At 47.6% G+C, this 19898-nt stretch overlaps 1 protein-coding gene across 1 annotated transcript in view; it reads right to left on the bottom strand.

Annotated features, from left to right (window-relative positions):
• LOC149320196 (cGMP-dependent 3',5'-cyclic phosphodiesterase-like) overlaps positions 1–19898 on the bottom strand; it is a 396832-nt gene that overhangs the window by 53990 nt on the left and 322944 nt on the right. Inside the window, exons 5-9 of the mRNA XM_089513124.1 lie at positions 18588–18697; positions 18400–18455; positions 5176–5235; positions 1641–1800; positions 289–341 (exon numbers count right to left, since the gene is read on the bottom strand). Of these exons, the coding sequence (XP_089369250.1) occupies positions 289–341; positions 1641–1800; positions 5176–5235; positions 18400–18455; positions 18588–18697 (439 nt within the window). The remainder of the gene's footprint in view (positions 1–288; positions 342–1640; positions 1801–5175; positions 5236–18399; positions 18456–18587; positions 18698–19898) is intronic.

The raw sequence follows: 19898 nt of genomic DNA on the forward strand, positions 1-19898 counted from the left end.
AACTGCCATGGCTCAATGCTATAGAATTCTGGAATTTTAGTTTTGTGATACATTGAGCTTTCTCTATTGGAAAGCTCTGATGCCACAACAAACTACAGTTCCCAGAGTTTCATAGCACTGAGCCACAGCAGTTGACGTGGTGTCAAACTGGAATAGCTCTGCTGTGCAGATGCAGCCATAAATACAGTCAGCGTTAGTATTGTCAGTGGAAGCAAGAAACACTCGCCAAGTGCAAGGGAAAGACACAAGGGCACATTTAACAGCAGAACAAAGGTCCTTAATACTCACATAATTAATTACTTTCAGCTGGAGTGAAGCAGCGTCCAAGTCGTACAGCTCCCCTGCAAAAGCAAGAAAGCAGCCTGTGAAAAGTCCCTGCTTGCCACGTTGAGGTGGGAGAATTTTTAAAAAGAGACGAGAAAAATAATAATAATGAAGGATAACTATTTAGCTCTAGCAATATGGGCTCTCTCTGCACAAGGGAGGTACGAGGCTGTTTAGGAGCCAGAGAGCTGAGAATCAGTGGCTGACATACTGGTCCAGATAAAAGATGGGGAAAATCTCTCCTGTCCTGGGACTACAGCTCTCAGAATCCCACAGTCAGTATGCCCATGCCAGCGGGGGATTTGCGGAGTTAAGAGAAACATAGAGTTGGAAGAGACCCCAAAGATCATCCAGTTCAACCCCCTTCTGCCATGCCCTCTCATTAAATGGCCATCTAGCTTCTGTTTAAAAACCTCCAAAGGAGATTCCACCATCCTCCAAGGCAACTTCTTCCACTGTTGAACAGCTCTTACTCTCAGGAAATGCTTCCTAACATTGAGGTGGAATCGCTTTCCTGTACAGCCAGACCTTGGTATCGGTAGACTTGCCATCTGTGGATTCAAGCATCTGCGGATGTCAAGCCTGCATTGTTTCCAATGGCAGCTGTGCCACCATTAAGTCCCATTGTCTCTAACATGGCCACACTGCCACTCAGGACAATGGATGCTGTCCCTAATGGTAACGCGGCCAAATGCATGCGCCACCATTGGGGACAACGGAACTTGAGCAACCATAAATTTTGTTATCTGCGAAGGGGGATGGATTCCCCATGGATACCGAGGGCCGATGTAATTTGAATCCATTGCCCCATGTCCTAGTCTCCAGAGTTGCAGAAAGCAAGCTTGCTCCATATTCAGTATGACATCCTTTCAAATATTTAAACCGGGTTTTCACATCACCTCTTAAGCCTCTGTTCCCCCGGCTAAACATACCTGGCTCTCTAAATTCCTCTTCACAGGGTTTGGTTGTTTCCAGACCTCTCACCATTGCAAGGAAAGAGATTCCATCTCCAAACCTTAGGAAGAACATCTGGACTGTAAGGGCTGTTCAACAGCAGAATAGACTGCCTCAGAGGGTGATGGACTCTCCATCTTTGAAAGTCTTTATACAGAGTTTGGATAGGTATCTTTCAGGAGTGTTTTAACTCTGTCCTCCTGCTGGGGGTTGAATTAGATGACCTTTGTGGTACCCTTCCAACCTTCCATCTCATGATTACGCTCTTTCATTCTACATATCAGGATTGCATTGATTACATTGGTACAAATAACTGTTTCCCAGCCCAGTGCAGCCTTCTACTGCCAGGCTCCCCTCCTTACCACACAACTGGAGAATCTTTCGGTCCAAGTCACTGTAGCTGCCCTTGGGAGCCTCTCCAATTTTCGAGAGCGAGTTCTGTGAAGAGCTGGTAGACAGGTTGACCTGCGGCCAGGGCTGCAGCTTCTGCAGGGCTTGGATCCGCTTGTAGGAGACCAAGATCTGCAAACAGGCAAAATGCATGGATTTAGCGATGCACCAGTTACGGGCAACTGCACAGTGAAGAAGAGGTTATCTAAGAAAAGTGGCTTAGAGAGCGGGGTGTGTTTAGCCTGGGGAAGAGAAGGTTGAGACGTGATATGATAGCCCTGTAAAAGTATTTGAAATGATGTCATATTTAGGATGGAGCAAGCTTGTTTTCTGCTGCTCCAGAGACTAGAACATGGAACAATGGATTGCAAAGTCCAGGAAAAGAGATTCCAACTTAACATTAAGAGGAACCTCTTGACAGTAAGGGCTGTTCAACAGTGGAAGACACTCCCTCGGAGGGTGAGGAAGTCTGTTTAAAGTCTTCCAAGGAAGGAGACGCCACCACTCTCTGAGGAAATGTGTCCCACTGTCAAACAGCCCTTACTGTCAGGATGTTCCTCCGAGTGTTTAGGTGGCATCTTTTTTCATGGAGGTTGCATCCATTGTTCCAGGTCCTAGTCTGTGGAGCAGCAGAAAACAAGCTTGCTCCCTCCTCAATATGACATCCCTTCAAGTTTTTAAACAGGGCTATCATATCACCTCTCAACCTTCTCTTCTCCAGGCTAAACATCCCCAGCTCCCTAAGTCTTTCTTCATAGGACATGGTTTCCAAACCCTTCACCATTTTAGTCGCCCTCCTTTGGACACATGGCTCCAGTTTCTCAATGTCCTTTTTGAATTGTGGTGCCCAGAACTGGGCACAATATTCCAGGTGGGGCCTGACCAAAGCAGAATAGAGTGGCACTATTACTTCCCTTGATCTAGGAACTATACTTCTATTGATGCTGCCTAAAACCGCATTGGCCTTTTTAGTTGTTGCATCGCACTGTTGACTCATGTTCAACTTGTGGTCTCCTTAGACTCCTAGATCCCTTTCACACATAGTCCCAGGGCCGTAGTCTCAGGATGAATGGATTATCTCATTGCTAAATAGTTTTCCCAGGAGAAAAGAACAGAGTGATATTCAGTAGCGACTGAGCTATTGGTGTAAATGTTCTCAGACAAGACGTTCCCAGATGGAAACTCACTTCATATGATCTGTAAGCAATCTCCCAGTCCAGCGCACTATTCACCTTCTCCACAGTCTAAAGATTATGCTGATTCCAATCTTGAGAGGTCCTATAATGGCTGAGTGCCTTCAGGCTTCTCCAAGTCTGGGCTCTCTGGTTTGAACTACCATAGCTGGATATCTGTGCTGGGGAACTGCTGCTTGGTTTACTTGCCTAAAACATCCCTTAGAATGTTAAAATTATATCAGGATCACAGATAGGTGACTGGGGACTGGTTCTTGGGTTACAATTCTATTATTCTGAGAAGGTTAACACCATTTAATACCTTATAAAACCTGAGACATATGTAAGAGCAAGGGGAGAGCACATCAAGCAATCTGCTTCCAAGTGGGAGGTGGATTATTCCTAGTGACTGCAGTGCCAACAGACATACAGAAGTTCCTAGAGCTGCCAGCTGGAAACTGGTGGGAGGTTTCCACAAAGCTGGAAGCTTTTAAAAGCTCTTCTGCGTTTTTAGAGCATCCACCTTTGTGGAAACCTCCCACCGCCTCCCACCTGGCAGCTCTGGGATTCTTTTGCAATGCTCCTTCAAAGGTCTCCCCATGACAGCTGATGAACTATTTTGGTGTCAGAGAGGGATTTTCAGGTCCAGAAGGCTTTGCAGAGAATGCAGAAGGGAGGGAGGGTGGATTAGGAGGAATGGTTGAGGGAGCTGGGGATGTTAACTTGGAGGAAAAAAATGAGAGGAAAGTCAGGATAGTCACATATCTGAATGGATGTCATGGAGAATCATAGAATCATAGAGTTGGAAGAGACCCCAAGGACCATCCAGTCCAACCCCATTCTGGCATGCAAAAAGACATAACCAAAGCACCCCTAACAAATGGCCATCTAGCTTTTGTTTGAAGACCTCCAAAGAAGGAGACTCCATCACACTCTGAGACAGCAGCTTGTCAAACAGCCCTTACCGTCCACCGCAACATTAGGATGAACTTCCTGACAGTAAGGGCTCTTTGACAGTGGAACACACTCCTTCCTTGGAGATTTTGGTGGAGTCTCCTTCCTTGGAGGTCTTTAAGAAGAGGCTGGATGGCCATCTGTTACAGGGAGTGCTTTGATTGTGAGTTCCTGCATGGTAGAATGGGGTTGGAGTGGATGGCCCTTGTGGTCTCTTCCAATTTTATGATTCTATGATTCTAGGAAGTTCATCCTAATGTTTAGATGGAATCTCTTTTCCTGTAGCTTGTATCCATTGTTCCGGGTCCTGTTCTCTGGAGCAGCAGAAAACAAGCTTGCTCCATCCTCAATGTGACACCCTTTTAAATATTTAAACAAGGCTATCGTGTCACCTCTTAACCTTCTCTTCTCCAGGCTAAACATACCAAGCTCCCTAAGTCTCCCCTCATAGGACTTTGTTGTTTCCAGCCCTTCCACCATTTTAGCTGTCCTCCTCTGGACACACTCCAGCTTGATAACAGCCACCTTGAATTGTGGTACCCAGAACTGGACACAGTGTTCAAGGTGAGGCTGACCAAAACAGAATAGACTGGTACTATTATTTTCCTTCATCTAGACACTATATTTCTATTGATGTACCATTACTGAACTGCAGCACTGCACAACTAAATATGCATTTTGCACCAGTTTGCGTGCATAGGGGGCATCTGTATGTGACAACACTGTGCACCAATAGGCAAACATGCACAATGCATATTAGTTTGTAATGGTATACTACATGCCTCCAGACCTGAAACATGAATATCTCCATTGTGCAACAGTAAAAATTTTCAGCTGGCAGGTGTGAGACAGTTTACATGCCAGCTAACATTTTACAGCTTACAAGGCTACTTCTTAGCCAGAAGTTGACCACAGAGTTGCATTGGAGGACCTAGAGATGCCTGCAGAAGTGTTCCCTCTAGGCATTTTCAGTGCAATTCTATGATATGCTTCTACTGGAAGTAATTCATGTCAATAAGGTTGGCAGTTATCCATGGTTTCACATTTCCATGGTAACTCCAGGAACGTATCCCCTGTGAAAATGGGGGTCATAATGAACTTCAAAAAATGCCTTAGTGTCCTGGGAGCTTTCCAAGGTACTGAACCTATTGGGTGGTGGTTTCCAGAACCTTGGACAGCTCCATCAGATCCCATGGCAAGACCTGGTGTGGATTCACTATCCCTCTGACATGGGAGCCACCAGTTGCTACTGCAACCCATTGACAGTTGCTTTAAACATACTTACGCTGCTCTAACTCCGAGTGACACCAACAGACCCACCAAGATGATTCTGGCCTAAGTTTCAGGAAAGGAAAGCAAGACCCCCTTGGGCTTTACTCACGTGTTTTTCCAAGGCACACAGGTTGTGCTCATCGGGTTCACTGAGTTGGCCGCATTGCACCTGGAGAAGACAAGAGGAGAGATTCAAAGGGACCAGAGAGAAAGAGAGTGTTTTTCCAGACAACTAGGGGGGCATTTATGGATGGTTTCCATACAGAGCAAATGGTGGGGAAATCAGGAGGGAGTGGGGGCTGCTCTGGTATGTCAAAGTCCCCTCACCTCACACCAATTTTATTTTCTGGGTAATTTTTCATTAACACCCCCCAAATTAATAATTTTAACAATTTCCAATTTTAGCAATTCCCAGTTTCCCAAGGAAAGAAATTATGAAACCTTTGATGGCTATTCACCGTCCAGGACTTATTCTGTGCAAAGTCTGCATATGATGGTGTTTGTTATGGTTTTGTTTGGCTAGCACAACAAATAGCACATTCTGCATAGAGGAATGGTATTTCTGATTTTCTGTGCAGACAATGCTGTTCTCTGAGTAAAAATGAAAGTGTGAATTTTGTACACAATCAATCCCAAACTGCAAAAAAATTCTTCTCAGTCCTGGATGCTCTTCCTCAAGATTTTCTAACATTGGAAAAGGATGATTTGAGAAACATTTTTGGGGGAAATTTTGGGAATATCCTTTCCATTCCTAAAGAGTGGTCCCAGAAAACTGAATATTTGTTGTTGTTGTTCATCCAGTTAACAACCACTGAGTCCTGGTACCTTTCAGGAGCTAATGCTCTCCAGCTAACACTAAAAAAATAATAATCTAGTAATAAATTTCTCCAAAGCTGATTTTTAAAACATTCTCTAGCATTTCAAGTCCCATGCGGGCTTCTATTTAAATTTCCTTCTTTTGTGTGACACTCCAAAATATTGGAGCACTATTTTAAACTGAAGGTAGGAATGGCTGAATTGTAATGCCAGCATTCCTTACCACAGACTGCTGGGAACTGCAGTTCAGCAATATCTAGAGGGCCACATGATTCCCACCTCAGGGACGTAGCCAGGATTTTCGGAAGGGGGGGGGGGGGTCCAGACTAAGTGCCACCATTATAATGGGGCTTCGGTGCGGTGGCACGGCAGCAAGCACCATTCATGGTATCTAACAGAAGGGGGGGTCTGGATGCCACAGACCCCCCCTTGGCTACGTCCCTGCCCACCTAGTTTTCACACACACACACACACACATTATGCTGTAATGTTGGAGCTGTAACACCAGGTGGCGCTGTTGAACAGCAGTTCTGAACCAAATAGAAAACATTCATCTTTTCTTTTGCAGCAACAACTTGACAAACAGGTGTTTCCCACTTTGTTTCAGGATAAAGAGAGGATCATATATAATTTCATTTCTATGAGACCAGGTTACCCACATCTTGCGTCAACCTGCAACTTGAAAGAGAAGCCAGAAGCAAGGAACTTGAGGAAATAAAACTTTTGGGGAAAAGCTGTGTTTCGATGCATGAGAACTTCTGCCTCCATGAAAATTTAGATTCATTTCCACTAGGTTTTTGAGGGAGAGGCGGAGGGAATATCTATCAGGACAGGTGATGTCTCAAACTGGATTATTTCTGCAGTGTGTTTTGGACCTCTGTTTCAAGTTGGAAACAAGAACAGATTGCAGGAGAACTGATTATGGGAGTGAATTTTCCTCTGTTACTAACTTGTTTGCAGAATTCTCATAGCCATAGTGAGGGTCATACTGGCACACTGTGATTTTACTGGTTTGCTTCTGTATTTGGAAACCCTTGGGAGTCCATCTTCTATCACCCTCACCTTGGAAGGGATGTACCCCAGTTCAGGGCCTTCCAGTTTGAGCCAGTCATGGGGAATGGGATTGCTGGCCAAGGACAGCCTGGGCAATGCACAATGATGAACAGTGCGCATGAGCTGTGCATCAACACAACTCTCTAAAAGGCTGGCATAGCTTAAGCAAGGTGGACCTCCGTGAACATAAAGTGATGCTACATCCCTCAGCCACTGTATTATTTGTACTTCTTTTCAAAACACTGGTCCTGCTGTGCTCCCTAGACTGAAGTAGACAAAGCATTCTCAAAAACATCGGAAACAAACACCTTAAGAAAATGCAGATTGTGGTTATTAAAAAAGAAAAAAAGAAACCAAATCCAGAGTGATCCTGGCTAAGAAACACAGAATTTTGTTCCGCCGTTTCTTCCCAATTGTGTTGCTTTGTATAAAAAGGCCCCCTGTGATCAATCATCAATTCATTAGCAATCTCTTCTTAACAGCCACGCAGGTGAGACTGACTCAGTGCTCAAACCGGAGCCAAACTGCCCAGCCAGGAATGCAAGAGCCGGGCTTTTGGGTCTGCAATCCTGACAAGCGAACTGGTAAACAGGTGCTCAGCCTGAGAATCAAGAACACCGGCAAGCAGTTTGGGGGAAATGTTTTACGACATTCCCATTCACTTGCCAACAAAGTGACAGCAGCGTACTGCTTGCAAAAGATGCCTCCCATAGATCAAGCTCCAGCATGGGTTGTGTACTGTCAAAACTCTGAATGCAGAGTTGTCTGCCTGGTATAACATAGGATAGCCCTCCGTCGCCCCTAATTGACCCCTCATATCAGCTTGATATTGAAAAGAAGGTTTGGTCTGATGTGAGAACAATAGCCTGCCCAAATACGGAGATCTGGCAGAGCTGACCTGGGAGCATTGATGCATGTAGACAGGATAGGTCCTTTGTGCCTGGAATCTGCACAATCCCGTCACACAAGTGTGTGATGGAGGGCAATGCACTGGGTACTTGCCGAAAGGTTGGGAATCAAAGGGCACTTCTCTCTGGCAATCCTGTTGTTTGAGACATCTAGATTGATTGCCCTGCCATTTCCCCAAACCTGTGGCCATTCTTCCTCCAGGAAAAATCCTCTCCAACTTTTAAGAAAGTGCTCAGGTCAATTTCTCCCTATAAATATGCCTGTTTGGGGCACCCACAACGTAATCTTGGCTGAACACAGACAGATACTCGGTCCAATTCTCCCTTGATTCCTTGGCACAAGGTCCCTGCTGTGTGCCGAGCCAGAATGATCCACTGCACCTGCCTGATCGGAGCGCCATGTCTGAAGCTGGGAACTTATCAACTACTGCTAAAACCTTCTGAAATTGTTATCAGCCACCCGCTTTCACATGGTTAGTTCTTGTGCGTGTGTGAGCGAGTGCCTTTCAGTGAAAGTTGATTTCCCCTTCTTATAAATAAACTAAACTAACTTGGAATTTGCTGTCTGGTGTTCTGGGTTTGGAGCCCAGGCTAGGATCCCAGCTTTCAATGAGTTACCCAAGTCCTCTTGCTGCTTCCTATTGAGCTAAATCAATTCTTGCACTTGTGGGTGCCCTCCCAGGAGCCAACATTTGGGGTAACTTGTCATTGTGTCATACAACCTTTGCACAGAATGGCAATGTTTTGCACTGGAAGCCAAACCAAAATGCACACGTTTAATAAATAAATGACTAATTAATAATTAATGAATTATGAATTTATTTATCATGGGGTCTCAAGGTGATGGTGTGTGTCATAAACAATTTAAAGGACTTCCAGATCAAAACCAGATTTAAACGAGAAAAAAACAATATTAAGGAAGCAACAGTTCAAAACGTTTCAAAAGCTGCAACAATTTAAACCCACATGCGTAGGCACTTTGAAAAGGAAAAGCCATTTGAAGGGCTTGGCAGCAAAAGGGAACCAATATTGGTGCCAGTCAGACCTCCAAAGGAAGGGTTTTCTGGAGTGCCCCTACATTCTCCCACTTTGCATTGCCCCAATGGTGGGACACAGAGGGCAATCTCTCCTGCCATCTGTTTGCAATATGTATCGATACACAATCTACATCTATGCATAGTGGTGTTGCATTTGCAGCTTTGCATCTGCAACCTTGAATTGAACACTGATGTCATGAAGCCAAGAGAAATGTCCAGCTTTTGGATGTCCCTTGCCCACCTTCTAAAAGGTTGAAATGCCTCTTCTAAAGTTTACTGAGTTGCAGTAAGCAGTCAAGAAATCAGAAGCCTAAGACTTGGAAGGGCAGCTATGAAAGAACTAGACAAGATCCTGAAGTGGAAGAATACACTGGGGTCTCTTGGTATCTGCTGGAGTTTGGTTCTAGGACCTCTCATAGATACCAAAATCCATGGATACTCAAATCCCATTAAATACAATGACACAGTGGTCCTAACATAAAAATGACAAAATCAAGGTTTGCTTTTTTGAATTTATATTTTGGGAGAGGGATTTATATGTTTTTTCCCCTTGAATATTTTCAAGCCATGGATGGCTAAATCTGTGGATAAAGAATCTGTGGATATGACTGAATATTAAAGTTAGGATTGTTCATGCCAGCTTCAGGCGAAGGCAATGGCAAACCTCCTCTGAACAAATCTTGCCAAGAAAACCCATGATAGGTTCCTCTTAGGGTCAGCATAAGTTGGAAAGGACTTGAATGCACCCCACAACAACTCCAGTCTTAGCAATAGCAATAGCAAGTACATTTCTATATTTCAAAAGATGTCATCAATGGACTCCACTATGTGCTGCATTAAGGCGGATGTGGGTGGATAGGCAAGCAAGCAGAACCAGTGTGCCGCAGCACATGTGGACTCCTCCTCTCCATGCGCTCAGAGGGAAAAAGGTCAGCAGAGCTTCTTAATCATCCTAATACCCTTTTAATAAACCCTGGTGTGAATCTCACAGCCCAGGCAGGGAAAGCATCAGACATTAATCCACTTAACTGCTGCTTCTCTCCCTTGCAGCTTAGTGTGTGTCATGGTCTCCAGCGACGTCACCGTGACCTTTCCAAGCTTGGCAAAATGAGCCAGGCAGCTGCAGGGCTCCTTCGGCTTTGTCTTTCCTTCCATTGGCATCTATGGCTGTATCTGCACTGCAGAATTAATACAGTTTCACACCACTTTCACTAGCAATAGCAATAGCATTTACATTTCTATACCGCTTGATAGTAAACTCAGCACCCTCTAAGTGGTTTACAACCTGTAAGCCGATTGCCCCCAATAAACTGGGGACTCATTTTACCAACCTGCAAAAGGATGGAACGGTGAATCAACCTTGGAGCCCCTGGGATCGAACTCACAATCTTGCAGCTGCTGGACTGGCATTTGATCACTGCGCTGCTAGGGCTCCCTACCAGGGCTCCATGCTATGGATTCCTGGGATTTATAGCTTGTTGTAGCACTAGAGCTCTCTGAGAGAGAAGACTAGGAGGCTGTATAGATTGCCCCTAAGGGCCGGCCTTCAGCCACCTCTATCTGCACCATGATCCCGATCTCTCCTTTCCACGGTGCAAAAAGGAGCCGCAAAATGTGGCTCCTTTTTGTGTCCTGGAAAGGGCACCATGGCCACCGATGCGTAGCTTTTCCATACTTCTTTGGTGCTGTGTCATGTAGACGCAGCACCAGAGGAGCGTTGTGATGCTGCATGCCTTGTGGAATGGGGCACAGTGTCATGCCAGCCTGGGGGCGGAGTCGGGGTGTGCTTCATGTGGACGCCACACTCTGACTCTGCCCTCAGGCTGGCCTTATTGGCTGGTGTGTTGAGCCCCTATATTTCTCCCAAAACGACTAATCCCAGATTTCCAGAGCGTTGAGCAAGGGCAGTGAAAGCAGTATCAAACTGCATTAATTCTGCAGAGATCAGACCCCAAATTCCTTCACTGAATGCAAAATGCTCCTGCTACCTCTCCAATGTTTGAGGCGTCTCTGCTCACAGGTTCACAGAGATGGTGGTGAGGCATCAAGCCAGGCTGGCCAGGCACCCTCCTTTTCCTGGTCGTCTTCTCCATTTCAAACTTCTGTCCAGGAGGAATTCTAAAAGGCCTTCCATTTTGAGCATGGCTAAGAAGCATGGATTTATATTGAGATGAGTGTTATTTGTATCACCTTCTTTGGAGGTCTTTAAACAGAGGCTGGATGGCCATCTGTCACAGGGGCTGCTTTGATTCTGTTTTCCTGCATGACAGAATGGGGTTGGACTGGATTGCCCTTGAGGTCTCTCCCAACACTATGGTTCTATGGTCCTCCATTTCAGTCTTCTGCCACAGAGTATTTCTAAATGTCCACTATTTGGAGCATGACTAAGAAGCCCATGGTATAACACCATGTTTACTGTCCTTTTCCCTTCTGAGAAACCAATGTACCCTGAGCTCTGGGTGCAAGTCTTGTCTGCTGCCGCTGGTGCTCCTATGGGAAAAAAATAACTTCAGAAGGATTCAGCCTGTGCGCTTGGAGGGTGATGGAGATTCCTTCCTTGGAGGCTGTTTTTAAACAGAGGCTGGATGGCCATCTGTCCCAGGGAGGGCTTGGATGGTGTGTTGGGGCTGGACTGGGTGGCCCTTGGGGTCTCTTCCAATTCTGTGGTTTCAGATTTTCTTTTGGGCATGTCCTACATTTTCATCAATTGTCCTACATTCCATGGTGCCTTGTCCTCCTTTGCGGTGAGGGCATCTGGTGACCCTGCTTCTAGTTCTTCCCCCAACCACGTCAATGATCCACTTCCACTCAGCTGAACTCTTAGACCATGTGCTCTAGCAATGCATACGGTCCCAAGCACACCAAACACACAAGCAACCCACCAGTGGCATCACTACGGTTGGTGTCATCCATTGCGGCAACTTATGTGGCCACTTTCCCATTGTCCTCCTCCGGTATCACACCTTACAGAATCCTTAGTCATGTTTTTTGTACTAATGTTAGCGTAGTAGTAGTAATAGTAGTTGCGTGCATCCAAGTTGTTTCCAACTTATGAAGCAACACTATCCTGGGGTTTTCTTGGCAAGATAAGTTCAGAGGAGGTTTGCCATTGCCTGAGGCTGAGAGCATGTGACTTGCTCAAGGTCACCCAGTGGGTTTCATGGCCAAGCTGGGTATCAAAGCCTGGTTTCCACAGTTGTAGGCCAACACTCAAACAACTATGCTATGGTGGCTTTCCTAAATTTACTCCTAAATTGTAATTCTCATACATCACGGAACATAATGCAACAGTGAGAGGCAGCGTGGCATAGTGGTTTGAACGCAGGACATGGACTAGGAGTTGGATTCCCCCCTTGGCTATGGAAATTCGCTAGGTGATCTTGGGCCCCAGAAATCCCTGTGAGAGGTTAGCCTTAGGTTTGCCAAAAGTTGGAAATGACTTGAAGGCACAGAACAAGAGCAGTGGCAATAGTGGTGACATAAAGAATTAGCAAAATTAAAGTTAATACTGTACCTTTAAATTATAATGGCATACACACAGCCTAAGGGGTTGAGTAAACAGGGCAGGCTGCCCCTGTGTTGGTATGGGGATGGATGGGTGTTGACATACCCATCCCCGCACCGACTCAGTACCCAAACTGAGAAGCCCCCCATTCACCCAATCAACTCCAGAACGGGGTCCCTGACTGCACCCTCATGGCCAGGTAACCTATTTTGGAATCAGACTATGCAACTGGGGAGCTTCTCAGGTGGTTTGCATGTCAGCAAGGTATGAAGTGCTGCAGAACAGTTTTGCTGCAGAGTTTCTTACAAACACCACATAAAACCAGGGCTATTTTACTCCAGAGTAAAGGCTCAAGTCCTCTTCTTTCTGCTCCCACTGAGCCTTGCCCCATTCGCACCATCTCTTCCACTGAGTTCCAGTATTTTCAAGGGGCACAGGTGAACGCCGCAGCCTGTTTCTGCCAAGACAGATTTTGGGGAGCAGTGGTCTCACCCCACCTTTAGAGTGTTTTGCACTCCTCGCACCCCCACATTGACACCCCTGGCAATTTGCTTTAGCCAGAATGATACAAGCTCATCTTCTCCCATCTCTTCCACTAATCCCATACAAAATGCCTCATGGAAATGGTGGCCCAGCTGGTTTCTTTTAACTCTGGAGTTCTGCCAAACCTTGGCAAATATTGGGGTTTGTTTTCTTCATTTTAATCAGCAGCTTTTCCAGCATTTTGCATTTGCAAACCACGACTTGCACCACTCAAAAAGAACAGGGAGTGACGAAGGAGCCACTGCTTCTTTCCTTACGCCGCAGGAAACAGTTAAATCCCCCGCCATTTCAAATCTCCAGCGTTTGAAGCAGATAGAACAAACTTCATTCATCTTGCAAAATTAACTTTCTACAAAGCTCTGCTGTTAATAAAATTCTATGGGAAAAAACTTCAGGTGGTTTGGTATAAAGCCGATTAAAGTACAAAGGAAAAGTGCATTTAAATCTGCCATCTGAAAGTGCAAGAATATGGAAGAAATGTAATCCCACGGCTCCTGATGTTCCCAGATGTGACTCAGGAGTCAAAGGGACTACATTTCTGCAATGTCCATTGCGCCCAATAACCTGGAGCATGCGGAAGGAGCATTATATCTAGGGATCCATCTGCATTGCAGAATGAATGACATTTGAGTCCAACTTAACTGGCTTTGTAGCTATGGAATTCTGGGATTTGCAGTTTGTTGTGGCACCAGGGCTCTCTGTCAAGAAGGCTAAATATCTCACAAAATGAAAAACCTCAGGAATCCATAGCATTGAGCCAGGGCAGTTAAAGTGGTTTCAAACTGCCCACGGACTGCGGAGCACCAGCAGGACTCCTTTGCCACAGGCAGCTTGGGCCCTTGGACGGCAGCCGGAGAGGGGCACTTTAAGACTCTGGGGGGAAGGCTGGGTTGTGGAGCTCGCCAGGTGAGAGCGGCGAGCTCTTAAGCCGCTTGTCGGACCTCCCCGCCACGCCCCCTTTGCTTCTCCACCGGAGCCCGCGGCCAAGCCGCTCTACAGCCGGGTGGCCTCCTCCCGGGGTGTCGGAGGTGCGCAGCTGCGCACCGCCCCGGGAGTGCCACCCACGGACTGCGGAGCACCAGCAGGACTCCTTTGCCACAGGCAGCTTGGGCCCTTGGACGGCAGCCGGAGAGGGGCACTTTAAGACTCTGGGGGGAAGGCTGGGTTGTGGAGCTCGCCAGGTGAGAGCGGCGAGCTCTTAAGCCGCTTGTCGGACCTCCCCGCCACGCCCCCTTTGCTTCTCCACCGGAGCCCGCGGCCAAGCCGCTCTACAGCCGGGTGGCCTCCTCCTGGGGTGTCGGAGGTGCGCAGCTGCGCACCGCCCCGGGAGTGCCACCCATGGACTGCGGAGCACCAGCAGGACTCCGAAACTGCGCAGCTGCGCAGTTTTTTACGGGGCTAGGGAAGCTGTGGGTTAGATTGGGCAGAGGATGTCTGCAGTGTCTTACCTCTGCCCTTTATTTGTTTGTGTAGGGTGGGTGGGGGGGAGGGTATGGACGGCGGGAATGCGTGGGCTGGGGAGGAAGGGGATGACATCGTTCTGAGCGGAGCTCCTATTGAGGTAGTGTGGGGCAGGGGGAGGTATGGTGGTGGGAGGAGGGACTTGCGTTCCAGGGGAAGGCGAGATAGATGCCTCATATCCATCTCTCCTTCCGGTCCCCCTCCCAACCTAAGGGACCTGAGGGTCGCTCCAACCGTGCCACAAACCCTGTCGCTGCTCCTGTGCAACGCCAGGTCAATTAACAACAAGACCCACATCCTCCACGACCTGTTGGAGGACCGTCGTTGTGATCTGGCTTGCATTACCGAGACCTGGTTGGGGCCTGAAGGGGATGCAGTGTGGGCTCAGGCCCTGCCTGCCGGGTTCTCGGTGAAGGACCAGCCCAGGTTAGGTGGGCGGGGGGGGTGTGTGGCCTTGATACATAGGAACACCGTGTCCCTCACTAGGAACCACATTAGACAGACATCCTATATTGAGTGTATTTACCTGACCCTTAAAGCTAGGGACAGTCTAGGGATTCTGTTGGTGTATCGGCCACCCCGTGCGCTAACGGACTCCCTTAACGAGCTGACACAGCTGGTCGCTGAGCTGATGTTGGAGACGCCCAGGCTACTTGTCCTGGGTGACTTCAACATCTCACTCACGGCCAGCTATGTTCCACCCGGTGCGGCTCGTGAATTCATGGACACCATGGCTGCCATGGGCCTGTCCCAGCTAATCCAGGGTCCCACGCATTGCGCAGGTAATACCCTCGATTTAGTTTTCTGTTCTGATGTGGAAAATCCGTGGGTGGAAATATTTGATATTTCCCCCTTGCCATGGACGGATCATTTCCTGGTTGAGGTGAAAATCAAGGTCTCTACCCAGATCCCTCCCGGGGGTGGTGGACCTATTAGGATGGTCCACCCTCGAAGGCTAATGGAACCTGCCCGGTTCCAGGAAGCCCTAGAGGGGTACATGGTTGGAAGCGACGGCGATTCTGTTGATGCCCTGACTGGTATCTGGAATACCGGTCTCTCGAGGGCTATACACAGTATCGCTCCCAAGCGCCCTCTCAGACCCGCTTCCAAACGCAAGCCTTGGTATACGGAAGATCTCCGGGCAAGGAAGCGGGAGCTGCGACGGCTAGAGCACCGTTGGCGGAAACACCTTCGCTCACACGACAAGACTCTCCTAGCCCAACGGTTAGAGGACTATGGAGAGGCGATACGAGCAGCAAAGAATTCGTTCTATGGTGCTCGTATCGCGTCCGCGGAGTCGCGTCCAGCAGAGTTGTTCAGGGTAGTCAGGGAGCTAACTCAGCTCCCTCCTGCCCCGAACCAGATCCTGGAACCTTCTAAGGCCTGCTGTGACTTATTTAACGACTTCTTCGTGGATAAAACTTCTCGTATAAGCGAAGGTCTTAACGCCGACATTCAGGCAGAACCTAACGTAGAGGCGTCCAGGGCCTCCGTGGACTTAGTTAAGCTGGATCAGTTCGAGTCGGTTAATACCGAGGATGTGGACAAGATCCTCGGAAGCGTTCGGAAGACAACCTGCTCTCTCGATCCCTGTCCCTCGTGGTTAGCAGCCCAGGGGGGACCGGTTGTAACCTCATTGTTGCACCGGATAATTAATACATCTTTGAGGGAAGGGCAATTTCCATCTGTTCTCAAATTGGCCGTGGTAAAACCTTTGTTAAAAAAGCCCTCCCTCGACCCCCTGGTGTATAATAATTATCGGCCTGTTTCACTGCTGCCATTTTTAGGGAAGGTGATCGAGAGGGCGGTTGCAATCCAGCTTCAGGGGGTCTTGGATGAAACGGATTATCTGGACCCATTTCAAACTGGCTTTCGGGCAGGTCATGGGGTTGAGACGGCCATGGTCGCCTTGGTCGATGATCTCCGTCTGGGCATCGACAGGGGAAGCGTGTCCCTGTTGGTGCTCTTGGACATCTCAGCGGCTTTCGATACCATAGACCATGGTATCCTTCTGGGACGCCTGGCAGAGGTGGGGATCGGGGGCACTGCGCTCCAGTGGTTCCGGTCCTACCTCTCTGGGAGGTCCCAGATGGTGCAGCTGGGAGACGTGTGCTCCGATGAGAGGCCCCTTAAAACTGGGGTCCCTCAAGGGGCCATTCTGTCTCCCATGCTATTTAACATTTACATGAAACCGCTGGGAGAGATCATCCGGAGACATGGGGCGCGGGGTTATCAGTACGCTGATGACACCCAGATTATTTTCTCTATGTCTCCGACTGATGCAGTGACCGAGGATGGCGTCTCTCCTCTCGTGGCCTGTTTGGAGTCAGTAATGGGCTGGATGAGGGAAAACCGACTAAAGCTGAATCCAGAGAAAACGGAGGTACTCGTGATAGGTTCCCCTGGTCCAGGAATGGCGGTGGTTCCACCTGTCCTGAACGGGGTCACGCTCCCTGTGAAGGACTCCGTGCGCAGTCTGGGGGTGCTTCTTGACTCGTCCCTTCACCTGACTGCTCAGGTGAATGCGACGGTCAAGAGCACCTGTCATCAGCTTCGGCTGCTTCGCCAGCTGCGCCCATACCTGACCCAGAGGGACCTTGAAACTGTGGTACATGCCCTGGTAACCTCGAGATTGGATTTCTGCAATGGACTCTACATGGGACAGCCCTTGTACCTAACCCGGAAGCTTCAACTGGTGCAGAACATGGCTGCAAGGCTGGTCACTGGCACGTCCAGGGCCAGCCATATAACACCGGTTCTAAAAAACCTCCATTGGCTGCCCATTTGCTTCCGGGCGCAATACAAGGTGCTGGTAATGACCTATAAAGTCCTAAATGGCTTGGGCCCAGGTTACCTGAAGGACCGCCTCTCCCCATACATTCCGCCTCGCACCCTCAGAACATCTGGGCAGCAACTCCTTAGGGTTCCCGGGGCGAGGCTATCCTCCACTTCTAGGAGGTCTTTTTCCATCGCCGCCCCGGCCCTTTGGAACACGCTGCCCTTAGAGCTCCGCTCAGTCACCTCCCTGGCCCAATTCAAGCGGGAGCTGAAGACCCACCTGTTTGGCATCGCATTCCCCGACTAGCCCTTATAAGCCCCCCCCGCCATACGACCGCACAGACAATGGGTACCTAACCTAGGGGCATTTGTTATTTGTTATTGTTTTTTATTTGCGTTGATTGTATTTTAACACTGTATATTTGATATTTTTATGTAATTTTTATCTCTTGTTAACCGCCCTGATCTTTGGAAGGGCGGTATATAAATAAACCATTTATTATTATTATTTATTATTTTATTAGATGCATCCCTCATCCTCAGAGCCATCACTACTTTACTCCCATCCTTGGATGTGTAATGATTTACCATAATCTAACATTGTCTCAAGAGCAAATTTCTAATCGGATAGAGAAAATATTTGTAATTATTCATTCCCAGGTTAAAAACAACAACATTTTTTTCCTGATAGACAGGAAACCCCAGCAGAAAGAATAACAGACCAGCAATAAGTATGTACAGTTTTCTTCTAGTATTTGAACAACTAGAGTATTGCAGAGGAATTATTCAGTATAGAAAAACACATATTAAAATACCCAACAACCCTTGTGGCCATCCACACTAGACAATTATACCACTATGATTCCATTTTAACTGCCAACATCCTATGGATCCTTGAGGGTTGTAGTTTGGGAAGCAATCTAGCTGAGAATGTGAAATCCCGCTCCCTCAACTGCAAGACCTAGGGTTTCATAGGATGTTGCCATGGCAGTTAAAGTGGGGTCACAATGGTATAACCATGTCCTGCGAATGGGCCTTTCTTCTCAGCACATAAAAAGCAGAGAAATGCGGTGAGTGGGTGTTTGCACAAAATCCACATTTGGGATATTAAAATGTGAGGAAAGCACTGTGGAGGGATATTCATTTTCTCCTGCAGAGGAGAGAAAACTTCCATGATGTTCTGTCCTCATCTGCTGCAAGGGCAGCCTAGTTGAGGGTTTACACTCACTTACCAGGATGACGCAAACCACGGTCCCTGCATCCTTGTCCACCAAAGGGATGATCAAGACTGCAAGGAAAAGGCAGGACACTTAGGAGGAAGCACTTAGCAAAGGGGAGCTGGAATTGCTCACTACAGCAGACAGCAGAAAGAAACAGAAGTGATAGTGCCACTGTATTTAGTCCCATTGTACTCTCTTACCTTTCTTATCGGGGGCTAGTGGTGCGGCCAAACCAGCCACTGGCTTGCCCTGCAGTTCGGCCAGTGGCAGCCCATTGCAGTCCACTCTCTTCTTATTGAGGATAGCATCTCTGCAAGGACAAGAAAGGGAACAAAAAGAACACAGATGGAGAGTGGGGAAAGACAGCCAGTTAAAGAATACAAGGAGGAGATTTAGAGCAATGATTCCCAAACTTTAGTTCTCCAGATGTTCTGGACTTCAAATCCCAGGAGCCCCAGCCAGCTTGGCCAACAGTCAGGACATCTGGGCACTGAAGTCCACAGTTTGGGAACCATGCCTCTTGGCAAAAGCGCCAGGCCACACGGCAAAATGTGGACATTAATCAGGACTGCATCTGCACTGCAGAAATAATCCGGTTTGATACCACTTTAACTGCCCTGGCTTAATGCTATGGAATTCTGGGAACTGTGGTTTTGTGAGACATTTAGCCTTGTCTGTCAGAGAGCTCTGGTGCCACAATAAACTGTAACTCCCAGGATTCCACAGCACTGAGCCATGACAGTTAAAACTGGTTTATTTCTGCAGTTTAGATGCTGCCGGTGAGAGGTTTGTAATCTCTTTTAACACTTAAGCTGAAGTATTATTGTTATTATTATTATTATTATTAGTAGTAGTAGTAGTAGTAATAGTCTTATTTTCCTGGTATGCCTTCCGGATCCTGGAACAAGAAGTCAGGATATAGACAGACTTTATTGCATAAATAAAGGAGCACTGATTCTCCCCCACAAAAAGGAAAACGATAAGCAAAACTTCCAAACAGTTTGCAAAAAAATTAAAGTCTCCCAGCAACCGCCAGCATCTTCCTTTGGTAAGAAACTATTTGGCCACAGCAGAGCATCTCTTTCCCGTCCCCCTCCAACAGAACAGCTTGCGTTGTGGGTTTTTGCCTCCCTTCCTTCTTGTCAGGATTACTGCCAAAGCCCCCTCGGCATTTTGAAGGATTTGATGATAAGCCATCAGAAGCCAGGAGGAAAAAACTGCGGTTCTCCCACTCCCCTCCGGTCTGGAGATGAGATTTCCAGATATGAGTCACGCCGCCGAATCCCTAAGAAAGGAGATTCAAAGAACTTATTTAAGGCTCTGTGTCTGTGCGTCTGGAGCTTCAAAGCAGGAAAAGGCATCTTCCTCTTCTGGCAAAGAAGACCAGACCCAGTCTAGGCAACCCAATCTGTTAGAAGCAGAAAAGAAGACCCTGCAAAAGGATGACCTTAAATATGACCTTACGGAGGTTGGACTGGATGGCCCTTCTGTCTCTTCCAACTCTAGGATTC

The sequence above is a fragment of the Sceloporus occidentalis genome, unplaced genomic scaffold (assembly GCF_023333645.1).
Source record: "Sceloporus occidentalis isolate IW3139 unplaced genomic scaffold, rSceOcc1.0.p SCAF_2, whole genome shotgun sequence".
Lineage (NCBI taxonomy): Eukaryota > Metazoa > Chordata > Lepidosauria > Squamata > Phrynosomatidae > Sceloporus > Sceloporus occidentalis.